The sequence below is a fragment of the Oncorhynchus mykiss genome, chromosome 9 (assembly GCF_013265735.2).
Source record: "Oncorhynchus mykiss isolate Arlee chromosome 9, USDA_OmykA_1.1, whole genome shotgun sequence".
Lineage (NCBI taxonomy): Eukaryota > Metazoa > Chordata > Actinopteri > Salmoniformes > Salmonidae > Oncorhynchus > Oncorhynchus mykiss.
The window spans coordinates 68,245,213-68,267,424 of record NC_048573.1 but is presented as its reverse complement, the minus strand read 5'-3'; the positions used below and the strand labels follow the sequence as shown (position 1 = coordinate 68,267,424).

The following is a 22,212-nucleotide window of genomic DNA, read 5'->3' as shown; positions in this document are numbered from 1 at the left end:
ACCAGCTACCACAGATGGGGCCCAGTCTGCCCCTTCCCCAGGGTTACTGCTGATCCCTACAAAGCTAACCCATTCTTCCCTCAAGTTCCTGTATGCCACTGAATATGGGTCTGAGCCTACCTTGTGCTCCAGTCTTCTGTCTGTTCCTGCGATAGGAGCTCAGCCTACCCTTGTCAAGTCAGACTCCCTGTCTGCCAGGCATGAGGAGCAGCCTTCTCCATCTACAAGGGCCCAGCCTGCTTCCGTCATCGTAGACCCGCTGCCTGCTACCCGGGCAGCCCAGCTGGACCTGAAGGTACAACCTGGCCCAGTCTTCAGGTCACCAGCTCCTGTAACAGAGAGCCATCGTGTTGCAGCCACTGGCCCACAGACCGTCGTTGATGCAGCTCATCAGCCAGCATCTCCCTGGTTGCCACCAGCTGCAGCCCAGGGATCCCCAGCCCCTGTCCCAGTATCTCTGCCACCAGCTGCAGCCCAGGGATCCCCAGCCCCTGTCCCAGTATCTCTGCCACCAGCTGCAGCCCAGGGATGCCCAGCCCCTGTCCCAGTATCTCTGCCACCAGCTGCAGCCCAGGGATGCCCAGCCCCTGTCCCAGTATCTCTGCCACCAGCTGCAGCCCAGGGATACCCAGCCCCTGTCCCAGTATCTCTGCCACCAGCTGCAGCCCAGGGATCCCCAGCCCCTGTCCCAGTATCTCTGCCATCACCTGCAGCCCATGGATCCCCAGCCCCTGTCCCAGTATCTCTGCCATCAGCTGCAGCCCAGGGATCTTTAGACCCTGTCCCAGTATCTATGCCACCAGCTGCAGCCCAGGGGCCACCACTTGGCTTTACACTAGGAGTCATCCCTGTTCCAGTTAGGGGGGCTTCACAAGAAGCCAATGACAAGCCCCCACCTGCTCCTGATGAGGAGCCAAGTTCATCTCCAGCAACGGGTCCTCCACTTAGCCCTGGCTTCCAGACACCGGCTGCCCATGCATTGGGGTTCCCACTTATCTCAGCACAAAGAGACCAGCCCAGCTCCTTTGGGGAGCCCCCACCTGGTCTTGAGTGGGAGCCCACCATGGCTTCCTCCACGGGGGCCGCTTCAGCCTTTGCCCTGAGGTCCCATCCTCACCAGCAAGGTCCTCTCTGACCCTGTGGGGGAGCCTCCGCTTGCTCCTCATCGGAGACCTTCAGCGACGCCTCCTGAGAGGCCAGAGCTCGACCTTGACTTCTGGGCCCTTCAGTCCTCTGCTAGTCCCTGCCTGTGAGGTCCACCCTGGCTCTGTCGGGAGCCCCAACCTGCCAGTTGTGAAGAACCCTCTGCAGTTCTAGCCCAGGATCCACAGTCACACCCTGCCCGGGGAGCGATTCTGCATTCTCTGGAGAACATGTCTGTTCCTGCTGTGATACCTCGGCTCAGCCCGATTATCAGTTCAGAACTGGCTGCTGACCCTTTTGGCTAAATGCTAATCCCGGATGTTGTGTATCGTATTCAGACAATCAGGTTGAAACTGAATGCAATACACAGAATCTGGGATTAGCCAATAGCATGGTGGTGGGTAATGGTGTTGGTAATGGGTTTTTTAATAAGGAAAGTATGCATATTTCCCCCGTTTTTTTCTGCCTTTTCGCCATTAAATAAAGTTAAGGAGGAAATCGAAGCCTATGCAGCCTGAACGGATGGTGCATTTGGATGGTAAGGTGACACGACTCAATATTGCCATCTGCCAGCTTTTGGGCTACCAATGTTATGTTAGTAAACATTGTAGAGCGCGACAAACACAAGGGGACACAATTTGGCGGCAAAAACATTTATTTATCTTTATCTTTATTTCTAGCTGTTATAACGCCATGAACGACAGAACCCTTTCCCTTTCCTTAAACATGAGAACGAGAGATCCCTTTCCTTAAACATGAGAACGAGAGATCCCTTTCCTTAAACATGAAAACGAGACATCCCTTTCCTTAAACATGAGAACGAGAGATCCCTTTCCTTAAACATGAGAACTACAGCAATAGCGCTGATGATATTTGAGCAATATTTTGGCTCAAAAATTTAAAAACCTTATTTTACTAGGCAAGTCAGTTAAGAACAAATTCATATTTTCAATGACGGCCTAGGAACAGTGGGTTAACTGCCTGTTCAGGGGCAGAACGACACATTTGTACCTTGTCAGCTCAGGGGTTTGAGCTTGCAACGTTCCGGTTACTAGTCCAACGCTCTAACCACTAGGCTACCCTGCCGCCCCGGCAGTAGATCTGACGTTAAATGATTTCTGTTCTTTTATCACAGCCTATGCATTTTTCTTCCCAACTGAACAGAAAGAGCCGTTTGATAAACCAACTCGCCTAATTCAAAATGGCAAACTGTGGAGTCATCTGATTGTCATGGCTACTCTGGTCATTATCAGAAGGAATGTCCTGTATCATTACTGGCAGGTAGGCTAATATTCAAGCTCTACAAGGCCTATTATCAACTTGACACAAAGGGCAACATGGGGGGGGGGGGGGAGTAGCCCTACTAGCTAAATGCAGCTAGCACAATATAAACTTTGACATGATTGATTCACACGCACATTTTACAGAAACTGAAAATATGCATAATTTACATCATAAAATGGCATATAAATTAGCTTAACGATCATCTATACCATCCATGGCACCTAAAGACAACCTAGACTTCCATCTGAAATCAACAAATGAACACCACCAAGATTTCCTCAGTAGTAAGAACTTTATACCAGAGGGAGACTGCTACTGACAAGCATGGGTGACAAAACCAGGAGGCTAGGGGTCAAAAGTCACAAAACATGGGCATAAAACTGGGGGAAACGCTCAAACTGTGGTGCTGCTGTTGTCTAGATCAGGGTTTCGCAAACTCGGTCCTGATGACTTGTTCAATAAATTATAACTAATGGGGTGAATTAGCAAATACTCTGATGGGCAGACAAGGGGAGGATGTGCATAATGAAGAAGTCTGAAAGGAATATCATGGTTATCTACTTTGTGACTGGTATATGAACATATTTTTGACTGTGTCCATAACTACTGGGACTACTAACAAACAGTCATAGCTCTGACCTAATGGTAAGGGTTCTAGTTCTGACATAATGGTAAGGGTTCTAGTTCTGACCTAATGGTAAGGGTTCTAGTTCTGACCTAATGGTAAAGGTCCTAGTTCTGACCTAATGGTAAGGGTTCTAGTTCTGACCTAATGGTAAGGGTTCTAGTTCTGACCTAATGGTAAGGGTTCTAGTTCTGACCTAATGGTAAAGGTCCTAGTTCTGACATAATGGTAAAGGTCCTAGTTCTGACCTAATGGTAAGGGTTCTAGTTCTGACCTAATAGTAAGGGTCCTAGTTCTGACCTAATGGTAAGGGTTCTAGTTCTGACCTAATGGTAAGGGTTCTAGTTCTGACCTAATGGTAAGGGTTCTAGTTCTGACATAATGGTAAGGGTTCTAGTTCTGACCTAATGGTAAAGGTCCTAGTTCTGACATAATGGTAAAGGTCCTAGTTCTGACCTAATGGTAGGGTTCCCTAGTTCTGACCTATTGGTAAGGGTCCTAATTCTGACATAATGGTAAAGGTCCTAGTTCTGACCTAATGGTAAGGGTTCTAGTTCTGACCTAATGGTAAGGGTTCTAGTTCTGACCTAATAGTAAAGGTCCTAGTTCTGACCTAATGGTAAGGGTTCTAGTTCTGACCTAATGGTAAGGGTCCTAGTTCTGACATAATGGTAAGGGTTCTAGTTCTGACCTAATAGTAAAGGTCCTAGTTCTGACCTAATGGTAAGGGTTCTAGTTCTGACCTAATGGTAAGGGTCCTAATTCTGACATAATGGTAAGGGTCCTAGTTCTGACCTAATGGTAAGGGTCCTAATTCTGACCTAATGGTAAGGGTTCTAGTTCTGACCTAATGGTAAGAGTCCCTAGTTCTGACCTAATGGTAAGGGTCCTAGTTCTGACCTAATGGTAAGGGTCCTAGTTCTGACCTAATGGTAAGGGTTCTAGTTCTGACCTAATGGTAAGGGTTCTAGTTCTGACCTAATGGTAAGGGTTCTAGTTCTGACCTAATGGTAAGGGTCCTAGTTCTGACCTAATGGTAAGGGTTCTAGTTCTGACATAATGGTACGGGTCCTAGTTCTGACCTAATGGTAAGGGTTCTAGTTCTGACCTAATGTTAAGGGTTCTAGTTCTGACCTAATGGTAAGGGTCCTAGTTCTGACCTAATGGTAAGGGTTCTAGCTCTGACCTAATGGTAAGGGTTCTAGTTCTGACCTAATGGTAAGGGTCCTAGTTCTGACCTAATGGTAAGGGTTCTAGTTCTGACCTAATGGTAAGGGTTCTAGTTCTGACCTAATGGTAAAGGTCCTAGTTCTGACCTAATGGTAAGGGTTCTAGTTCTGACCTAATGGTAAGGGTTCTAGTTCTGACCTAATGGTAAGGGTTCTAGTTCTGACCTAATGGTAAAGGTCCTAGTTCTGACATAATGGTAAAGGTCCTAGTTCTGACCTAATGGTAAGGGTTCTAGTTCTGACCTAATAGTAAGGGTCCTAGTTCTGACCTAATGGTAAGGGTTCTAGTTCTGACCTAATGGTAAGGGTTCTAGTTCTGACCTAATGGTAAGGGTTCTAGTTCTGACATAATGGTAAGGGTTCTAGTTCTGACCTAATGGTAAAGGTCCTAGTTCTGACATAATGGTAAAGGTCCTAGTTCTGACCTAATGGTAGGGTTCCCTAGTTCTGACCTATTGGTAAGGGTCCTAATTCTGACATAATGGTAAAGGTCCTAGTTCTGACCTAATGGTAAGGGTTCTAGTTCTGACCTAATGGTAAGGGTTCTAGTTCTGACCTAATAGTAAAGGTCCTAGTTCTGACCTAATGGTAAGGGTTCTAGTTCTGACCTAATGGTAAGGGTCCTAGTTCTGACATAATGGTAAGGGTTCTAGTTCTGACCTAATAGTAAAGGTCCTAGTTCTGACCTAATGGTAAGGGTTCTAGTTCTGACCTAATGGTAAGGGTCCTAATTCTGACATAATGGTAAGGGTCCTAGTTCTGACCTAATGGTAAGGGTCCTAATTCTGACCTAATGGTAAGGGTTCTAGTTCTGACCTAATGGTAAGAGTCCCTAGTTCTGACCTAATGGTAAGGGTCCTAGTTCTGACCTAATGGTAAGGGTCCTAGTTCTGACCTAATGGTAAGGGTTCTAGTTCTGACCTAATGGTAAGGGTTCTAGTTCTGACCTAATGGTAAGGGTTCTAGTTCTGACCTAATGGTAAGGGTCCTAGTTCTGACCTAATGGTAAGGGTTCTAGTTCTGACATAATGGTACGGGTCCTAGTTCTGACCTAATGGTAAGGGTTCTAGTTCTGACCTAATGTTAAGGGTTCTAGTTCTGACCTAATGGTAAGGGTCCTAGTTCTGACCTAATGGTAAGGGTTCTAGCTCTGACCTAATGGTAAGGGTTCTAGTTCTGACCTAATGGTAAGGGTCCTAGTTCTGACCTAATGGTAAGGGTTCTAGTTCTGACCTAATGGTAAAGGTATTAGTTCTGACATAATGGTACGGGCTCTGGGCCTGGCCAAGTATGAGGGACACCAGTTATCAAAGAAAAAGGCAGTTGGGGATAATTTCAATCCACAGGCCTACTGGCCTAGGCAGGGCATGTTCCCAAACAATGTGTGATAAGATCTCATCTTTCTTTTGTCTCCACATAAATTCCTCACAATACCTCTACCAAAAGGAGATACTCCTGGAAGCACTATTGTGGATTCTACTCTATTTAATAATACCAACATACCCAGAGGACATCCCACTCAGCGTCCAGTAAACTAACCCCTACGCAAGATCATTACTATTACTGTATTCAAGTCTACAGAAACATATTTCAATAAAATCACTATTTTGTCAACACCTCTTTTAAGTTGCTTTCACTACATAACTAAACAAGTATGTGAAAAGAAAACAAACTATGTGAAGGCCAAATTACATAGCAGGAACTTCTTGATGCAATTAAAGCCTTTAAGTCTGGGAAATCTCCAGGGCTGGTTGGCATACCAGTGGAGGTATACCAAGCCTTTTGTTGATATACTCAGAGGACCGTTATTAGCATTTTTTTTTTTTTTTCACTCTAATGTACTTGTCCTCTTGCTCGGTTGTGCACTGAGCCAGCCAGTTTGCACTGTTCTGTTAAGGGAGTAGTACACAGCGTTGTATGACATGTTGTTTCTTGGCAATTTCTTGTATGGAATAGCCTTCATTTCTCAGAACAAGAATAGACTGACGAGTTTCAGAAGAAAATACTTTGTTGCTGGCCATTTTGAGCCTGTAATCGAACCCACAAATGCTGATGTTCCAGATACTCAACTAGTCTAAAGAAGGCCAGTTTTATTGCTTCTTTAATCAGAACAACAGTTTTCAGCTGTGCTAACATAATTGCAAAAATATTTTATAATGATCAATTAGCCTTTTAAAATGATAAACTTGGATTAGCTAACACAACATGCCATTGGAACACAGGAGTGAAGGTTGTTGATAATGGGCCTCTGTATGCCTATGTAGATATTCCATTTAAAAAATTGCCGTTTCCAGCTACACTAGTCATTACAACATAAACAATGTCTACACTGTATTTCTGATCAATTTGATGTTATTTTAAAATGGACAAAAAATTAGCTTTTCTTTCAAAAACAAGGAAATGTCTAAGTGACCCCAAACTTTTGAACGGTCGTGCATATATGGGGGATACAACTTTCCCAGCTCTGCAGATTTTTCTGCGAAGTGACAGTCATTAGACAATTTATTTTGGTACTGTCCATATGTAATGGCTGAAGAATTGCAACATTTACCTGGAACTAACGCTGCAGATAGCAATACTGGGTGATCTGAAAAGTCAGTCAATCGATCAATAATATAATACTTTTAGCAAAAAAAAAACTATTTAATTTACAATCTATAGAAACTATGAGATTACAAAGGTTCCGAACTTTTGTGAAGCATCTCAGCACAGATAGAATAGAAATCCAATGAGGATGGCGTTAAGAGACAGATGGGAGGAGTTGAATGGAGCTGTAGGGTGGGACTAATAACAAGATAACAAATCTAAAATATACTGTGTCTGTAAAATGTATATAGGTTCAGAACTTTTGTGAAACAGCGGTTAAAAATATACAGCAACTAGATGGACATCAGAAATCGATGGGAGGTTGGGGAAGGACAGGACTAAAAACAAACAAAATATAACTATTGTAAAATAGATTGTGTCTGTAAAATGTATATAGTGTGTATAAACTGGAAGTAAAATCCTAAGTGTTGTTGTTAATTAGTTTACTCCAATTAGGGGAGGTAGAGTTAGCAGAAAATGATAATGTATACATACATACATATATATATATGTCACAGTGTGATGTTGTTCCCCTAGATTATGCACCAAATTGCACACAAGGTCCAATTCAAATAGGCAAGGCCAAGGTGAGATGTTAATAATTTGATAATAATAATTCCGTGTGCTTTAAAATTGCTTTTTTTTTTTTTTACAGCTGCATAGCTAATGTTATTTTTGGTGTACAAACACTTTTTCATATCAATATTGTACATACACGTGATTGTAAAAGTGCTAAAAGGCAAAAATATTGTGTGTCGTCTCTTCGTGGGCAGGGCAAATCAGCAGACCTACAGTTGTGTCAAGGTCCTAATTAAAAGTACACAACGCAGAACGAACCACGCTACATATACATACACACACATAAAAAAATAAAATACATGGGAGATTGAAAATGCGGACAATTACATTGACGGAAGCTACTATCTATCTACCCCCCAAGAAAAACGAACCATGTCAAATGACATGTTAGACTGGATGACCATTGAGCAGAAAGTGTTTAACGAGCATGGTTTCTTTTGAAGTGACCAGCAGCAGGACCACAAAACGAATATCTATGAAACTACAAATTTGCCCACTTCTCTCCAAAACGACTTTACTGCCATTGTCATTGGCTCATTACCTGGCTGTTTGTTAGCTTTGCTGTTCGCATGGGCCACAAAGAGTCACCTCGTTAGCCAACGTTAGCTTAGTAGCTAGCCAGCCAAATACAGGCAGCTTCTTACACCTGGGCACAATTATCGAATTTATGGCAGATCAGAATCGCTGTTATACTCATTGGCCGGTGTGGAGAATGAGGTAAAACCACAAATCTCCTCGGACCTAGTATATCTGATCGAGTCATCACTTCTGACCACAATTTCTTGTGGAGGCCCTGAAGTTAGTGGAAGCTTCATGCTCATGGCCTCAGGGGCTCGCATGTCGGGTCCTATCATTTCCGAATCGGAGCAAGGCCCAACCCCGATCAGATCAAATAAGATCACTGTGTAGTTTTTTTTTGGTCGCTAGACTAAGACATGAAACATTACAGACATAAAACAATCATTCTCTCTCGCATTCATTCGCTCACACAAACACACGCCACCAGTCAAACAAAACAAGAATGGCTCCGTTTCCGAGTTATGGAATTTATAGAGCGCAAGGAATCATGGGACATTTCGGGGGGAAGGCTGTCGTAAAATAATAGCGTGCCCTCATGTGGCCATAGATGGTAACCAGTGGCTGCCTTGTATTGAGCAGGAGGCTTACATGTGCCTTTAAAAAAAAAAAAAAATCACACAACATTCTTAACATATAAATAACTCATAAATGGTTAAACTTTATTAATTTACGGCAATATATTTTATCAACTTTATTTTCCATTTCCACCCTCTATTCCACCTTCATCCACGTAATAGAAAATCACACTTTAAAAAATAAATGTCAAATGAAAATTTTATACATTGGTCCTGTCGAGGTACCTTGGTCCAAACTCCTGAGATTCACAGTTAAATTCCCAAAGTCCCCTTTTGAATACACAGAAAGAGATACATCACCCAATTTGTTTTCACCACTGACTGCACACAGAGGGGCCCTCTCTCATGTTGTTGATCTCTGTGTCTGTCAGTGTCTTGACCTTTTTTCATCACCTCTCTAACTCAAATAACATCTCAGTTCAGAAAGTGTGGCATGTTGACAGAGAGAAGCCCACTTTTGGAAAGTTTTTATCCCCATCGTTCATTTGGTTCCGAGCTCATAGCCAGTGTTCATGCAGCCTGGTCACAGATCTATTTGTGTTTTTACTGTCTTGAAAATTCAATTGCTGTCATTGTCAAAGAAACCTGGGACCAGGCTAGTGTCCATGAGGTGCCGACTAGACAGTCCAGTCCCCTAGTTGGTCCCTTTAGAAAGACATAGAACGCCATGGTCACACAGGATAGAGCCACTGTCAGGTGAAGTCTGGTCCCAATCACAGATGCTGTTGAGACAAGAACAAAGACAATCACTGGTTATATCAAGTCGTAAACATCACATTTTAAACTCATTAGAAAAGCAAGTGGTAGGTGTGTGTACAAATGCACAAGTGATGTGCATGAACGTTTATTGAATGTTAAACTTTCCATTTTAAATAGCACATTAATAAGAAGACCCTTTACTGTGTTTAAGGGATGCCTGATTTAATCCTGTTGACTAATTATCAATCGCTGGCATGTTAATTAGGAGGCACAGTCTTATTCCCATTTAATACCATTATAGAACACTCCCCCAGACCCCTCTCTTTTCAGCCAGCCCTTCATGCGAGGCACACGTGCAGATGAACAGCAAGCCGAACACCAGTACACCATCGAACGAATACATTGCTCAGAGATAGGCATTAGCAAACTGATGTAACAATTTCATAGATTTGTTTGTAGACCGTTTGTGTACTAACTTGCTGAAGTTGAACGAATAGTTCAAGTGTGGCGTTAATTTAGGGCTTTATTGTGCTTCTGAAGTGAATGACTATTGACTGAGTCAGCCAAGTCTTCACATTAGCTAGCTAAATTACCTGCTGGCGAACGACACCTGAAAACTTGTTGGTGGCTAAAGTTAGCTTGCTAGCTAATAAGCAACTGTACTTAAACACTTTTATAACGATACAGAAATAAGCGTTGCATTCTCCAAGCAAAGTCATGCTGCTACTATATTTACATTTGTTTGACCGGAAAAACATGTACATGGTTGATGTATTACAGTAGAAGGGAAATGTAAACCAGTTGCAGGATCACTTCTAGTCCATATCTGGTACAATGAGGGTGCATCTCTTAGTGAAATAAATGAGGGTCCATCTCTTAGTGAGATCAATGAGGGTGCATCGCTTAGTGAAATCAATGAGGGTCCATCTCTTAGTGAGATCAATGAGGGTCAATCTCTTAGTGAAATCAATGAGGGTCCATCTCTTAGTGAGATCAATGAGGGTCAATATCTTAGTGAAATCAATGAGGGTGCATCTCTTAGTGAAATCAATGAGGGTGCATCTCTTAGTGAAATCAATGAGGGTGCATCTCTTACTGAAATCAATGAGGGTCCATCTCTTACTGAAATCTTTTTCTTTTTAACTTACTTAATCCCTACATTTGCATTCTGCACTGAGCTAAACTGGACCAAGCTGATCTTAACAGATCTATTTTGAAAGGAGACTATGAGAGAAACCCACTTTAGACTATTGAAATGTTAAAGACAATGGTTGATGGGAAATTTTATCATGCAATCCAGTCTCTTTACAAAGTACCAATTGTTTGTGTTTATGTTAGTTCTTAATACATTTTTATTTAACTAGGCAAGCCAGTTAAGAACTAGATGTAATGAATATCATACAGATTGGTTTCCAACACTTTCGGGTGTAAAACAAGGAGATGCCTTATCACTGACTTTGTTTGCTTTGTTTATAAATTATTTGGCAAAAGAAATGAAACAGTTAAATATTGGAGTAAGATGATGAAATGCTAAGTATCATTTTATATGCTGATGTTATTTTGATGAAAGAAACGGGACATGACCTACAGAACATGCAATGTGCAGTCAATTAGTGTAAAAGATGGAGACTCATGATCAACCAGACAAAACACAGATAACTCATTTTAGAAAACCACCTAATTTAACCATGGCACGGTGACTTGGAACATGATAGAATGGAAACAGTGTAATTATTCCTTCCCTAAGGCAATCAAACAGGCTAAACATCAGTACAGAGACAATGTGGAGTAGCAATTCAACGGCTCGGACACCAGATGTATGTGGCAGTGTCTCCAGACAATCACGGATTACAAAGCGAAAATCAGCCATGTCGCAGACACCGACGTCTTGCTCCCAGACAAGCTAAACACCTTCTTTGCCCGCTTTGAGGATAATACAGTGCCACCAAGGACTGTGGGCTCTCGTTCTCTGTGGCCAACGCGAGTAAGACATTTAAGCGCGTTAACCCTCGCAAGGCTTTACGGACATATTCAATCTCTCCCTATCCCAGTTTGTGGTCTCCACATGCTTCAAGATGTCCACCATTGTTCCTGTTCCCAAGAAAGCAAAGTTAACTGGACTAAATGACTATGGCCCCGTAGCACTCACTTCTGTCATCATGAAGTGCTTTGAGAGGCTAGTTAAGGATCATATCACCTCTACCTTACCTGACACCCTAGACCCACTTCAATTTGCTTACCGCGACAATAGATCTACAGTTGATGCAATCGCCATCGCACTGCACACTGCCCTAACCCAACTGAACAAGAGGAATACCTTCGTCAGAATACTGTTCATTGACTATAGCTCAGCCTTCAACACCATAGTACCCTCCAAGCTCATCATTAAGCTCGGGGCCCTGGGTTTGAACCCCACCCTGCAACTGGGTCCTGGACTTCCTGAAGGGCCGCCCCCAGGTGGTTAAGGTAGGAAACAACACCTCCACTTCGCTGATCCTCATCACAGGCACCTCACAAAGGTGTGTGCTGAGCCCCCTTCTGTACTCCCTGTTCAGCCATGACTGCGCGGCCACGCACACCCTGACTCTATCATCACGTTTGCAGAGGACACAACAGTAGTAGGCCTGATTTACCAACAATGACGAGACAGCCTACAGGGAGGAGTTGAGAGCCCTGGCGGATTGGTATCAGGAAAATTACTTCTCCATCAACATCAACAAAATGAAGGAGCTGATCGTGGACTTCAGGAAACAGCAGACTGAGCACGCCCCTATCCACATCAACGAGACCGCAGTGGAGAAGGTGGAAAGCTTCAAGTTCCTCGGCGTACACATAACTGACCATCTGAAATGGTCCACCCACACAGACAGTGTGGTGAGGATGGCGCAACAGCCCCTCTTCAATCTCAGGAGGCTGAAGAAATTCGGCTTGGCCCCTAAGACCCTCAGAAACCTTTACAGATGCGCAATTGAGAGCATCCTGTCGGGGTCTATCACCGCCTGGTATGACAACCGCACCGCCCGCAACCGCAGAGCTCTCCAGAGGGTGGTACGGTCTGCACAACGCATCACCGGGAGCACCCTGCCTGCCCTCCAAGACATCTACAGCACCCGATGTCACAGGAAGAAATCAGAGATGGACATCATCTTTAGAAGAGGCTTCCTTCTGGGACGACAGCCATGGAGACCAATTTGATGCAGTGTACGGCGTATGGTCTGAGCACTGACAGGCTGACCCCCCACCCCTTCAACCTCTGCAGCAATGCTAGCAGCACTCATACGTCTATTTCCCAAAGACAACCTCTGGATATGACGCTGAGCACGTGCACTCAACTTCTTTGGTCGACCATGGCGAGGCCTGTTCTTAGTGGAACCTGTCCAGTTAAACCGCTGTATGGTCTTGGCCACCGTGCTGCAGCTCAGTTTCAGGGTCTTGGCAATCTTCTTATAGCCTGGGCCATCTTTATATAGAGCAACAATTATTTTTCTCAGATCCTCAGAGAGTTCTTTGCCTTGAGGTGCCATGTCAAACTTCCAGTGACCAGTCAGTATGAGGGAGTGTGTGCGCGATGACACCAAATTTAACACACCTGCTCCCCATTCACACCTGAGACCTTGTAACACTAATAAGTCACATGACACCGGGGAGGGAAAATGGCTAATTGGGCCCAATTTGGACATTTTCACTTAGGGGTGTACTCACTTTTGTTGCCAGCGGTTTAGACATTAATGGCTGTGTGTTGAGTTATTTTGAGGGGACAGCAAATTTACACTGTTATACACTGTTATACAAGGGGTACACTCACTACTTTACATTGTAGCAAAGTGTCATTTATTCAGTGTTGTCACATGAAAAGATATACTCATATTTACAAAAATGTGAGGGGTGTACTCACTTTTGTGATATACTGTATATATATATATATATATATATATATATATATATATATATATTCACACACACAAACACACACAAAAAATTCCCTGTATTAGGTCAGTTAGGATCACCATTTTATTTTAAGAATGTGAAATGTCAGAATAATAGTAGAGAGAATTATTTATTTCAGCTTTTATTTCTTTCATCACATTACCAGTGGGTCAGAAGTCTACATACACTCAATTAGTATTTGGTATCATTACCTTTAAATTGTTTAACTTGGGTCAAACGTTTCAGAGAGCCTTCCACAACCTTCCCACAATAAGTTGGGTGAACATAGGCCCATTCCTCCTGACAGAGCTGGTGTAACTGTAAGCCTCCTTGCTCGCACACGCTTTTTCAGTTCTGCCCACACATTTTCTATAGGATTGAGGTCAGGGCTTTGTGATGGCCACACCAATACCTTGACGTTGTTGTACTTAAGCCATTTTGCCACAACTTTGGAAGTATGCTTGGGGTCATTGTCCATTTGGAAGACCTATTTGCGACCAAGCTTTAACTTCCTGACTGATGTCTTGAGATGTTGCGTCAATATATCCACATAATTGTCCTTCCTCATGATTCCATCTATTTTGTGAAGTCCACCAGACCCTCCTGCAGCAAAGCACCCCCACGACATGATGCTGCCACCCCTGTGCTTCACAGTTGAGATGGTGTTTTTGGCTTGCAAGCCTCCCCCTTTTTCCTCCAAACATGAGGATGGTCATTATTGCCAAATAGTTATATTTTTGTTTCATCAGACCAGAGGACATTTCTCCAAAAGGTACGATATTTGTCCCCATGTGCAGTTGCAAACCGTAGTCTAGCTTTTTTATGGAGGTTTTGGAACAGTGGCTTCTTCCTTGCTGAGCAGCCTTTCAGGTTATGTCGATATAGGACTCATTTTACTGTGGATATAGATACTTTTGTACCTGTTTCCTGCAGCATATTCACAAGGTCCTTTGCTATTGTTCTGGGATTGATTTGCACTTTTCGCACCAAAGTACGTTCATCTCTAGGAGACAGAACGTGTCTCCTTCCTGAGGATGAACCAGACTTGTGGAGGTCTACAATTTTTTTTCTGAGGTCTTGGCTCGATTTCTTTGCATTACGTTACCTTTGTAATTTGGAGTGGTTAAAAGCCGCATTCATGTCCAAGGCAATTAGCTAATCCCACGTCCTTATCTGGGGGGGGGTGAATCCCAAATGGCACCCTAGTCTCTATGTAGTAGATTACGTTTGACCAGTGTTCTGGTTAAACGTAGTGTTCTATATAAGAAATAGGGTTGCATTTGGGATGTTCCCTTAATCTTGAATGGCGTAATGGGATTATCGGGGTTGTCTACTGCCACTGTGTGTCAACGACTGGTAGTTTAAATCATTCAACTGTAACCTTACAGACAGTCTTCTCCTCGGCGACAGCACTAGTATGTTGGATTTGGGAGATGCAAAGAAGCAGTCTGTGTAGAGGTGTGTGGCATTTGACAATGGACTATTGAATAAGAGAGAGAGAGAGAGAGAGAGAGAGAGGGGAGAGACCTTGTAGCTTGATAGAAGCGGGGGACCGTAGCGACCGTGCCATGGAAGGGGCATACAACTCAAAGAAAGTGAGTCTGTTTATTATCGTCTGAACTGCTTTCTGAATTGGTGGCTCAACTATCACACCTGGTTTTCCGTTGGACACCTGTCATAGGTGGTGGGTGCTGGCCATAGAGATACATTCAATTAGTGTTATATTCAATTCTATGGTGTTGACTGACAGTGGCAGGTGATTCTGATCAACATATTAGAGATGCTGATCTGTGACCTTCTAGGAATGGATACCTAAGCTGACTATGCATTGATGCTATGGATGCTGTTGCTTCTTTCTGCATAGTCTAAATGTTATGGGGTTACATTGTAGAGCAACAACTCTACTGTGCCTATATTTAATCAGTAGTACAGCATTACAGACAGTGTGTGGATTGATCCAAACAATCAAAAGATTCGAGCAATCGACAAAAATTTCAGACAGACATGTGGATTTCTTTGCAGTAGACTGGAGGTGTATGTTGGTGTTTTTTGGCAAAGGATGAGAGCTCAATCAATCAATCAAATGTATTTATATAGCCATTCTTACGTCAGCTGATGTCACAAAGTGCTGTACAGAAATCCAGCCTAAAACCCCAAACAGCAAGCAATGCAGGTGTAGAAGCACAGTGGCTAGGAAAAACTCCCTAGAAAGGCTGGAACCTATGAAGAAACCTAGTCTATCCTTCTGTCATAACCAAGCATTGGGCTTTGAGTTAGTTATAGTCTACAGACCATGATAAAAACACTTCAGGTCTGACTGCTGATGTTACCACTGGTGGCCACAAGGTGGCCAAGTGGGTTTTAAAATGGGTCATCTGAATCTTACAAGAAGGGAATAGCTTCCTATTGAACTGATTTGACCATAAACCTATGGCATAATGATACAAATTCAATCCAATGTGTTTTCCCCCAAGAATGCAATAAAATGCCCTAGTTGTTGAGATTGATCAAAATGACATGAATTTCTATAGATATGGATTGGTCCAACAATGTCAGTGTCTGAAGGGTTAGAGAGGGACACCAGAAGATCAGATTGGACTGGTCTGGCTGACTGTTGTCTGGCTAGCTGTTGTCTGGCTAGTCTGGTTTGGCTAGCTGTTGGTTGGCTGGCTGATCTGTTCTGGTCTAGCTAGCCGTTGGTTGGCTGACTGGTCTGTCTGGCTGGCGGGTGGCATTCATCTATTTCCTGGCTCTGTAACTCTGGTTAAAAGTGAGTCACCATGTTCCCTGTCCCTCTTTATCCTCCATTTCCAGATCAACACCCTGTGGGAGGGGCTGCAATAACACCCGGCTGCACCAGGAAGAAGGAGGCAGGGAGGGAGGGAGCAGGCAATAGGACAGTACAGCTTATAACACTGGTTCCAGAGATAGCAGATAGTCCCTGACAGTCTTTAGAGTGACATGTTCTAAACAGACATGCATGCACAACGTGGCACAGCACAGAGCATGCTGGGTAGTTGATAGGCTGTAGGACCAACAGCGGTCTTTTCCCAAAGCCTCAGTGCCTCCGACACATTATGGGTGCAGTACAATCAATCCAGCACGAAAAAACTATCTAGAGACCTGTAGTAGTAGTTGATAGTGTTTGTGGCCTGGAGCAAGATGCTAGTTTTTGTCTTTGACTTTGCCTGTCTGTGAGTCAAAGGTCAGTCACAGAACAGTCACGACAACTGCAGTCTGCCATCTGTCCTCTGGTTAATACTGTTCATGAGGCCTGCTTCCAAAGGAGTGTGTGATTATATATCTGAGAGTAGGGTTATCTGATTTCAACTACTGACAGAGGAATCTGTGTGTCGAGACTAGTAGGGACAGTCTTATGATGAATTGATTCTCTCTACCAGCTGTGGTAGCCATTTCTATACTTCTAATAGTTACACTTTACAATAAAGTCAAATCAAAATCAAATCAAATCTATTTATATAGCCCTTCGTACATCAGCTGATATCTCAAAGTGCTGTACAGAAACGCAGCCTAAAACCCCAAACAGCAAGCGATGCAGGTGTAGAAGCAGGGTCATCTCTTATAAAGGCTATAATTAGGCTGTTACGCTGTTCAGTTCGAATAGTTTGGTGCTTGTTTTCACATGCATACTACGGTTTCTCCTTATATTTGTTGAGTTTGTCATCAGATGGTTGCCATGGCATTATTATCATGATGATATTGAAGTTCCTTAGTTAAAGCCCCTGTGAGGATGATGATGATGATGAGCTTGAGAATGGACTGGACTGGGAAAGCTTGGTAACCTTGAGTGTAGAGCCAAACCGTTAATAAGACCTGGCGCTCTGACAGGAGCTCCCTTCGTGTGACAGCACGGAGGGACTAAATAGAGACGGCACGCGTTAGTAACACAGCAGGCAGCCTAGCCGGGATGGCTCTTCTTCTTCTTCACGTGTTAGTAACACAACAGGCAGCCTAGCCGGGATGGCTCTTCTTCTTCTTCACGCGTTAGTAACACAGCAGGCAGCCTATCCGGGATGGCTCTTCTTCTTCTTCACGTGTTAGTAACACAACAGGCAGCCTAGCCGGGATGGCTCTTCTTCTTCTTCACGTGTTAGTAACACAGCAGGCAGCCTAGCCGGGATGGCTCTTCTTCTTCTTCACGTGTTAGTAACACAGCAGGCAGCCTAGCCGGGATGGCTCTTCTTCTTCTTCTTCTTCACGCGTTAGTAACACAGCAGGCAGCCTATCCGGGATGGCTCTTCTTCTTCTTCACGCGTTTAGTAACACAGCAGGCAGCCTATCCGGGATGGCTCTTCTTCTTCTATCCCTTATTACACAACCTAGATCGCACGGGGTGAATCAACAAACAGCTTGATTAACACAGGGAAGACTTGATTACATACCACATTGTTAGATTAAAATGTGCTGTGACGGAAGATGTTTTACACTATAGGAGAATATTACCCACACATCCAGTGTTTCTGAGGTGGTGGTGATGGTGATCAGACAGGATGTTCAGACTCCACTCCACATAATGCACTGATGTGGCTCAATCCTTATTTCTCCGTTAGCTCTCTGATGTTTTACACCATGCCTTTGGTACGGTGTGGTGCGGATGTGTTGTTCCCTACTGTATCATATTATTAGACTCCATGCAGTACAATGTTTGTATACTCTGCTGGAGTTAATTGATGGGCGATTTCCTTTCTTTTCTCTCTCACCTTTCAGGTGCTTCCTCAGCGGCCAGGATTTCGGCACCATAGAAAAGGTACATCTATAGTAACAGCTAAGAGGGATTTAATTCATAAATGATGTGATCTCAGATTTGATGGTACACGTTGACTTGTGGTAGGCTGAGATGTAAGTAAGCATTTCACTGTAAGGTCTACACCTGTTGTATTCGACGCATGTGACAAATAAAATTAGATTTGATTTGTCTGTTTTTACTCTCTTGACAACTTATGGAATTATCTGACAATGACAGCATTGGAGTTGGCAAACGCAAAAAAAACAGATCTGGAAAAACGCTCGACGTGCCAAATTCTCAGATATTTTTTATTTTTTTTACCCTTTTCTCCTCTGTAGAGAACTATGTGTGCCGCGACGCCCTGTCCCGGCAGTCTACAGAGTGTAGTGAGGTCCAGGAGGCGAGCCAGTCCCAGCTGCAGCAGTCCAGGGTGAAGCTGAACGGCTCCACTGTGGAGACACCCAGTCACCACGACCTGCACCGCGAACTGTTGGTCAGCACCAAACGGTGGGGTTGAAATAAAACACCTCCATATACTTACAATATACATAGAAATCAACAGAAGGCTCTATTATATGTCTCCAAATTTTGAAGAAAGATCTCATCTGCTGAAGCATAGACAAAATGAAAGGTGTAAGAGATAATAGTGTCTGAGTGTAGGTCTAGTATTATTAAACTATGCTGCCTTTATTCCCAGCACCACAAGGACAGATCGAGTGGTAGTGTGTGTGTGTGTGTGTGTGTGTGTGTGTGTGTGTGTGTGTTCATTTGAACTTTTATTTGTGCCTCTGTACACATGCAGTACATAGTGTAATGGCATGCCAGGATTTACACTGAGTCCTGTGGATGACGCTATAGACATATTGTGTGTGTGTGTGTGTGTGTGTGTGTGTGTGTGTGTGTGTGTGTGTGTGTGTGTGTGTGTGTGTGTGTGTGTGTGTGTGTGTGTGTGTGTGTGTGTGTGTGTGTGTGTGTGTGTGTGTGTGTGTGTGTGAGTGTTCGAGTGTGTGAGTGTGTGAGTGAGTGAGTGAGTGAGTGAGTGAGTGAGTGAGTGAGAGAGACTGAGACCCCTGCATGTAATACCCTTTCCCCCCAAATCATGCCAACCTGAACCGTTCTTCTGGCTTAGATATTTTGTTTCACATTGTCCTTTCCAGCAACTATGATGGATGCAAGCCAGGCCAGCTCAGCTCTGCTTGGCGCAGTAGTGTAAATATGTCTGAATATGTTGTCTGTTCTGCCCACTTAGAGGTCTGTTGCCAGGAGAGAAGCCTGAGCTGAAGCGAGTCCTGGAACAGAGGAGGCTGGAGCAGCACAGAGAGCAGGAACTGGCTCTACAGCCTCCTCTGGAACTGGAGACGGAGCTACGCAAGAGACAGCAGATACTGCTGGAGGTAACACACACCAGACACACACACACACACACACACCAGACACACACACACACACCAGACACACACAAACACACCAGACACACACACACACACACACACACACACACACACACACCAGACACACACACACACACACCAGACACACACACACACATGCCACACACACCAGACACACACTCCAAACACACACACACACACACAAACACACACTCCAAACACACACACACCAGACACACACACACGCCAAACACACATCCACACACTATGTAATAAAACACCAATAAGTGGAAGAAAAATAAATGGTGTATTTACTATTTACAAAAACAGCAGAAGGCTATGACCATATTTAATCTACTGTCGTGTTTCAGTATGAGCAGGAGGAGATCAGGCGCAGGGAGGAGCAGGAGAGAGAAGTCCCTGAGTTTGTACGTGTAAAGGACAACCTGAGACGCACACAGGTGTCTGGGCAGTGACGACCAGCTGACGCTCCGTCCCGTCCCGTCCGCCCCCGCAGCCTCTCACCACGGCTGCAGTCCGTTTCTGGTGGGGGAGGTGCACTTGTTCACCTTCCCCACCACAATGGTTCTGCCATCGCAATGAATCCATCCTCCTGTTTCTCCCTCCACCAGCCTCCACTGCGATCCATATCCTACAGCTATATGATGAGGATCAACTTCACTGCAGCAAGTTACTGAAAAGACTTCTCCTAGGACTGATATGCATCTCTTGCTGGACTGTTATACTGTGTGGAAAAAGGCCATTTTTATTTATTTGACCTTTATTTAACCAGGCAAGTCAGTTAAGAACAAATTCTTATTTTCATTGACAGGGTTGACTGCCTGGGTTAACTGCCTGTTCAGGGGTAGAACAACCTTGTCAGCTCGGGGGTTTGAACTTGCAACCTTCCGGTTACTAGTCCAACGCTCTAACCACTAGGCCTACCCTGCCACCCCAAATAAGCAATGTAGGAAAACCAGTCAGTAGGTTTTATATAAAGAATGTGAGTGAAAATACATAAACTCAGCAACAAAAGAAACATCCTCTCACTTTCAACTGCATTTATTTTCAGCAAACTTAACATGTCTAAATATTTGTATGAACATAACAAGATTCAACAACTGAAACATAAACTGAATAAGTTCCACAGACATGTGACTAACAGAAATGTAATAATGTGTCCCTGAACAAAATGGGGGGGTCAAAATCAAAAGTAACAGTCAGTATGGCCACCAGCTGCATTAAGTACTGCAGTGCATCTCCTCCTCATGGACTGAACCAGATTTGCCCATTCTTGCTGTGAGACGTTATCCCACTCTTCCACCAAGGCACCTGCAAGTTCCCATAGATTTCTGGGGGGAATGGCTCTATCCTTCACCTTCCGATCCAACAGGTCCCAGACGTGCTCAATGGGATTGAGATCCGGGCTCTTTGCTGGCCATGGCAGAAGTGACATTCCTGTCTTGCAGGAAATCACGCACAGAATGAGCAGTATGGCTGGTGGCATTGTCATGCTGGAGGTTGATGTCAGGATGAGCCTGCAGGAAGGGTACCACAAGAGGGAGGAGGATGTCTTCCCTATAGCGCACAGCGTTGAGATTGCCTGCAATGACAACAAGCTCAGTCCGATGATGCGGTGACACACCGCCCCAGACCATGACGACCCTCCACCTCCAAATCAATCCCTCTCCAGAGTACAGGCCTCAGTGTAACTCTCATTCTTTCGACGATAAACACGAATCTGACCATTACCCCTGGTGAGACAAAACCGCGACTCGTCAGTGAAGATCACTTTTTGCCAGTCCTGTCTGGTCCAGCGACCAATCTTTTGCAGGTGTTGTTACACGTGGTCTGCCACTGTGAAGACGATCAGCTGTCTGTCCTGTCTCCCTGTAGCGCTGTCTTAGGCATCTCACAGGACGGACATTGCAATTTATTGCCCTGGCCACATCTGCAGTCCTCATGCCTCCTTGCAGCATGCCTAAGGCACGTTCACGCAGATGAGCAGGGACCCTGGGCATTTTTCCTTTGGTGTTTTTCAGAGTCAGTAGAAAGGTCTCTTTAGTGTCCTAAGTTTCCATAACTGTGACCTTAATTGGCTACCGTCTGTAAGCTGTTAGTGTCTTAACGACCGTTCCACAGGTGCATGTTCATTAATTGTTTATGGTTCATTGAACAAGCATGGGAAACATTTTCAAATGATCTTTGAATTATTTTTCGAATTATCTTTGAAAGACAGGGACCTGAAAAAGGGACTTTCTTTTTTTGCTGAGTTTATGTCTACTGTAAACAATGTGTATGTTAAGGACAAATATCTTATTTTATTTATGAATAGATGTTTTTCTTTTTCTACGTTTTTAAAAATAATATTACTAGAAAAATGATTCACTTTTAGTTTTGAAGTCTGTATTCAACACAAGCAATTGGTTTACAGCAGCATGGCATCATAATGTGGTGTGTGTGTTCATTTTCATTTGTTCATTTCTTTCAAAGGCCATATACTAAGTATACCTTACTCCACTATTGGACACAGGGCAGTGACTGAAACTCTGAACTCTCTTTATGTAATGTAGTTATGTTCTCTTTTCAGTTGTCACTCATATAGCTAAACCCCCATAATCGCAGATGTTAGGTGTATTAGTCCTAATCGTTTAATTAAATTGTTTGTTTGTCTGTTGTTGTTGTGGTTGTTCCTTTTCTTTTTTTTTAGCAATAAAGACTTCAACGATTACAAACATGCCCGTTTAAATAACCCTAGTGCTGTAGAATCTAGGGGACAACAACTGTGAGAATCAATACTTGGCCAGGCCAGCTCTCCTGCGCTCAACTGTTCCCCAAGGGCTCTTCG

General features: G+C 43.9%; 1 protein-coding gene, 1 non-coding gene and 1 pseudogene across 2 annotated transcripts; 1 reads left to right on the top strand and 2 right to left on the bottom strand.

Moving 5' to 3' along the window:
* Positions 1–8,116: 8,116 nt before the first annotated feature.
* LOC118966196 lies at positions 8,117–8,458 on the bottom strand. Its single transcript, XR_005053462.1, has one exon.
* A 224-nt stretch (positions 8,459–8,682) lies between these two features.
* On the bottom strand, positions 8,683–9,705 carry LOC110531252 (annotated as a pseudogene).
* A 4,929-nt stretch (positions 9,706–14,634) lies between these two features.
* On the top strand, positions 14,635–20,478 carry LOC110531251 (protein FAM107B-like). Its single transcript, XM_036989288.1, has 5 exons — positions 14,635–14,821; positions 17,955–17,994; positions 18,312–18,480; positions 19,223–19,367; positions 19,736–20,478. The coding sequence occupies exons 1-5, from the start codon at positions 14,795–14,797 to the stop codon at positions 19,838–19,840; spliced, it is 486 nt and encodes a 161-aa protein (XP_036845183.1). The 5' UTR covers positions 14,635–14,794; the 3' UTR covers positions 19,841–20,478.
* Positions 20,479–22,212: the final 1,734 nt, after the last annotated feature.

Excerpts from the sequence above, each read along its gene's own strand:
- LOC110531251 (XM_036989288.1), top strand. The coding sequence starts at position 14,795 with ATGGAAGGGGCATACAACTCAAAGAAA. Across the intron at positions 14,822-17,954 it reads GGGCATACAACTCAAAGAAA|GTGCTTCCTCAGCGGCCAGG; the intron begins GTGAGTCTGTTT and ends CTCACCTTTCAG. Across the intron at positions 17,995-18,311 it reads ATTTCGGCACCATAGAAAAG|AGAACTATGTGTGCCGCGAC; the intron begins GTACATCTATAG and ends TCTCCTCTGTAG.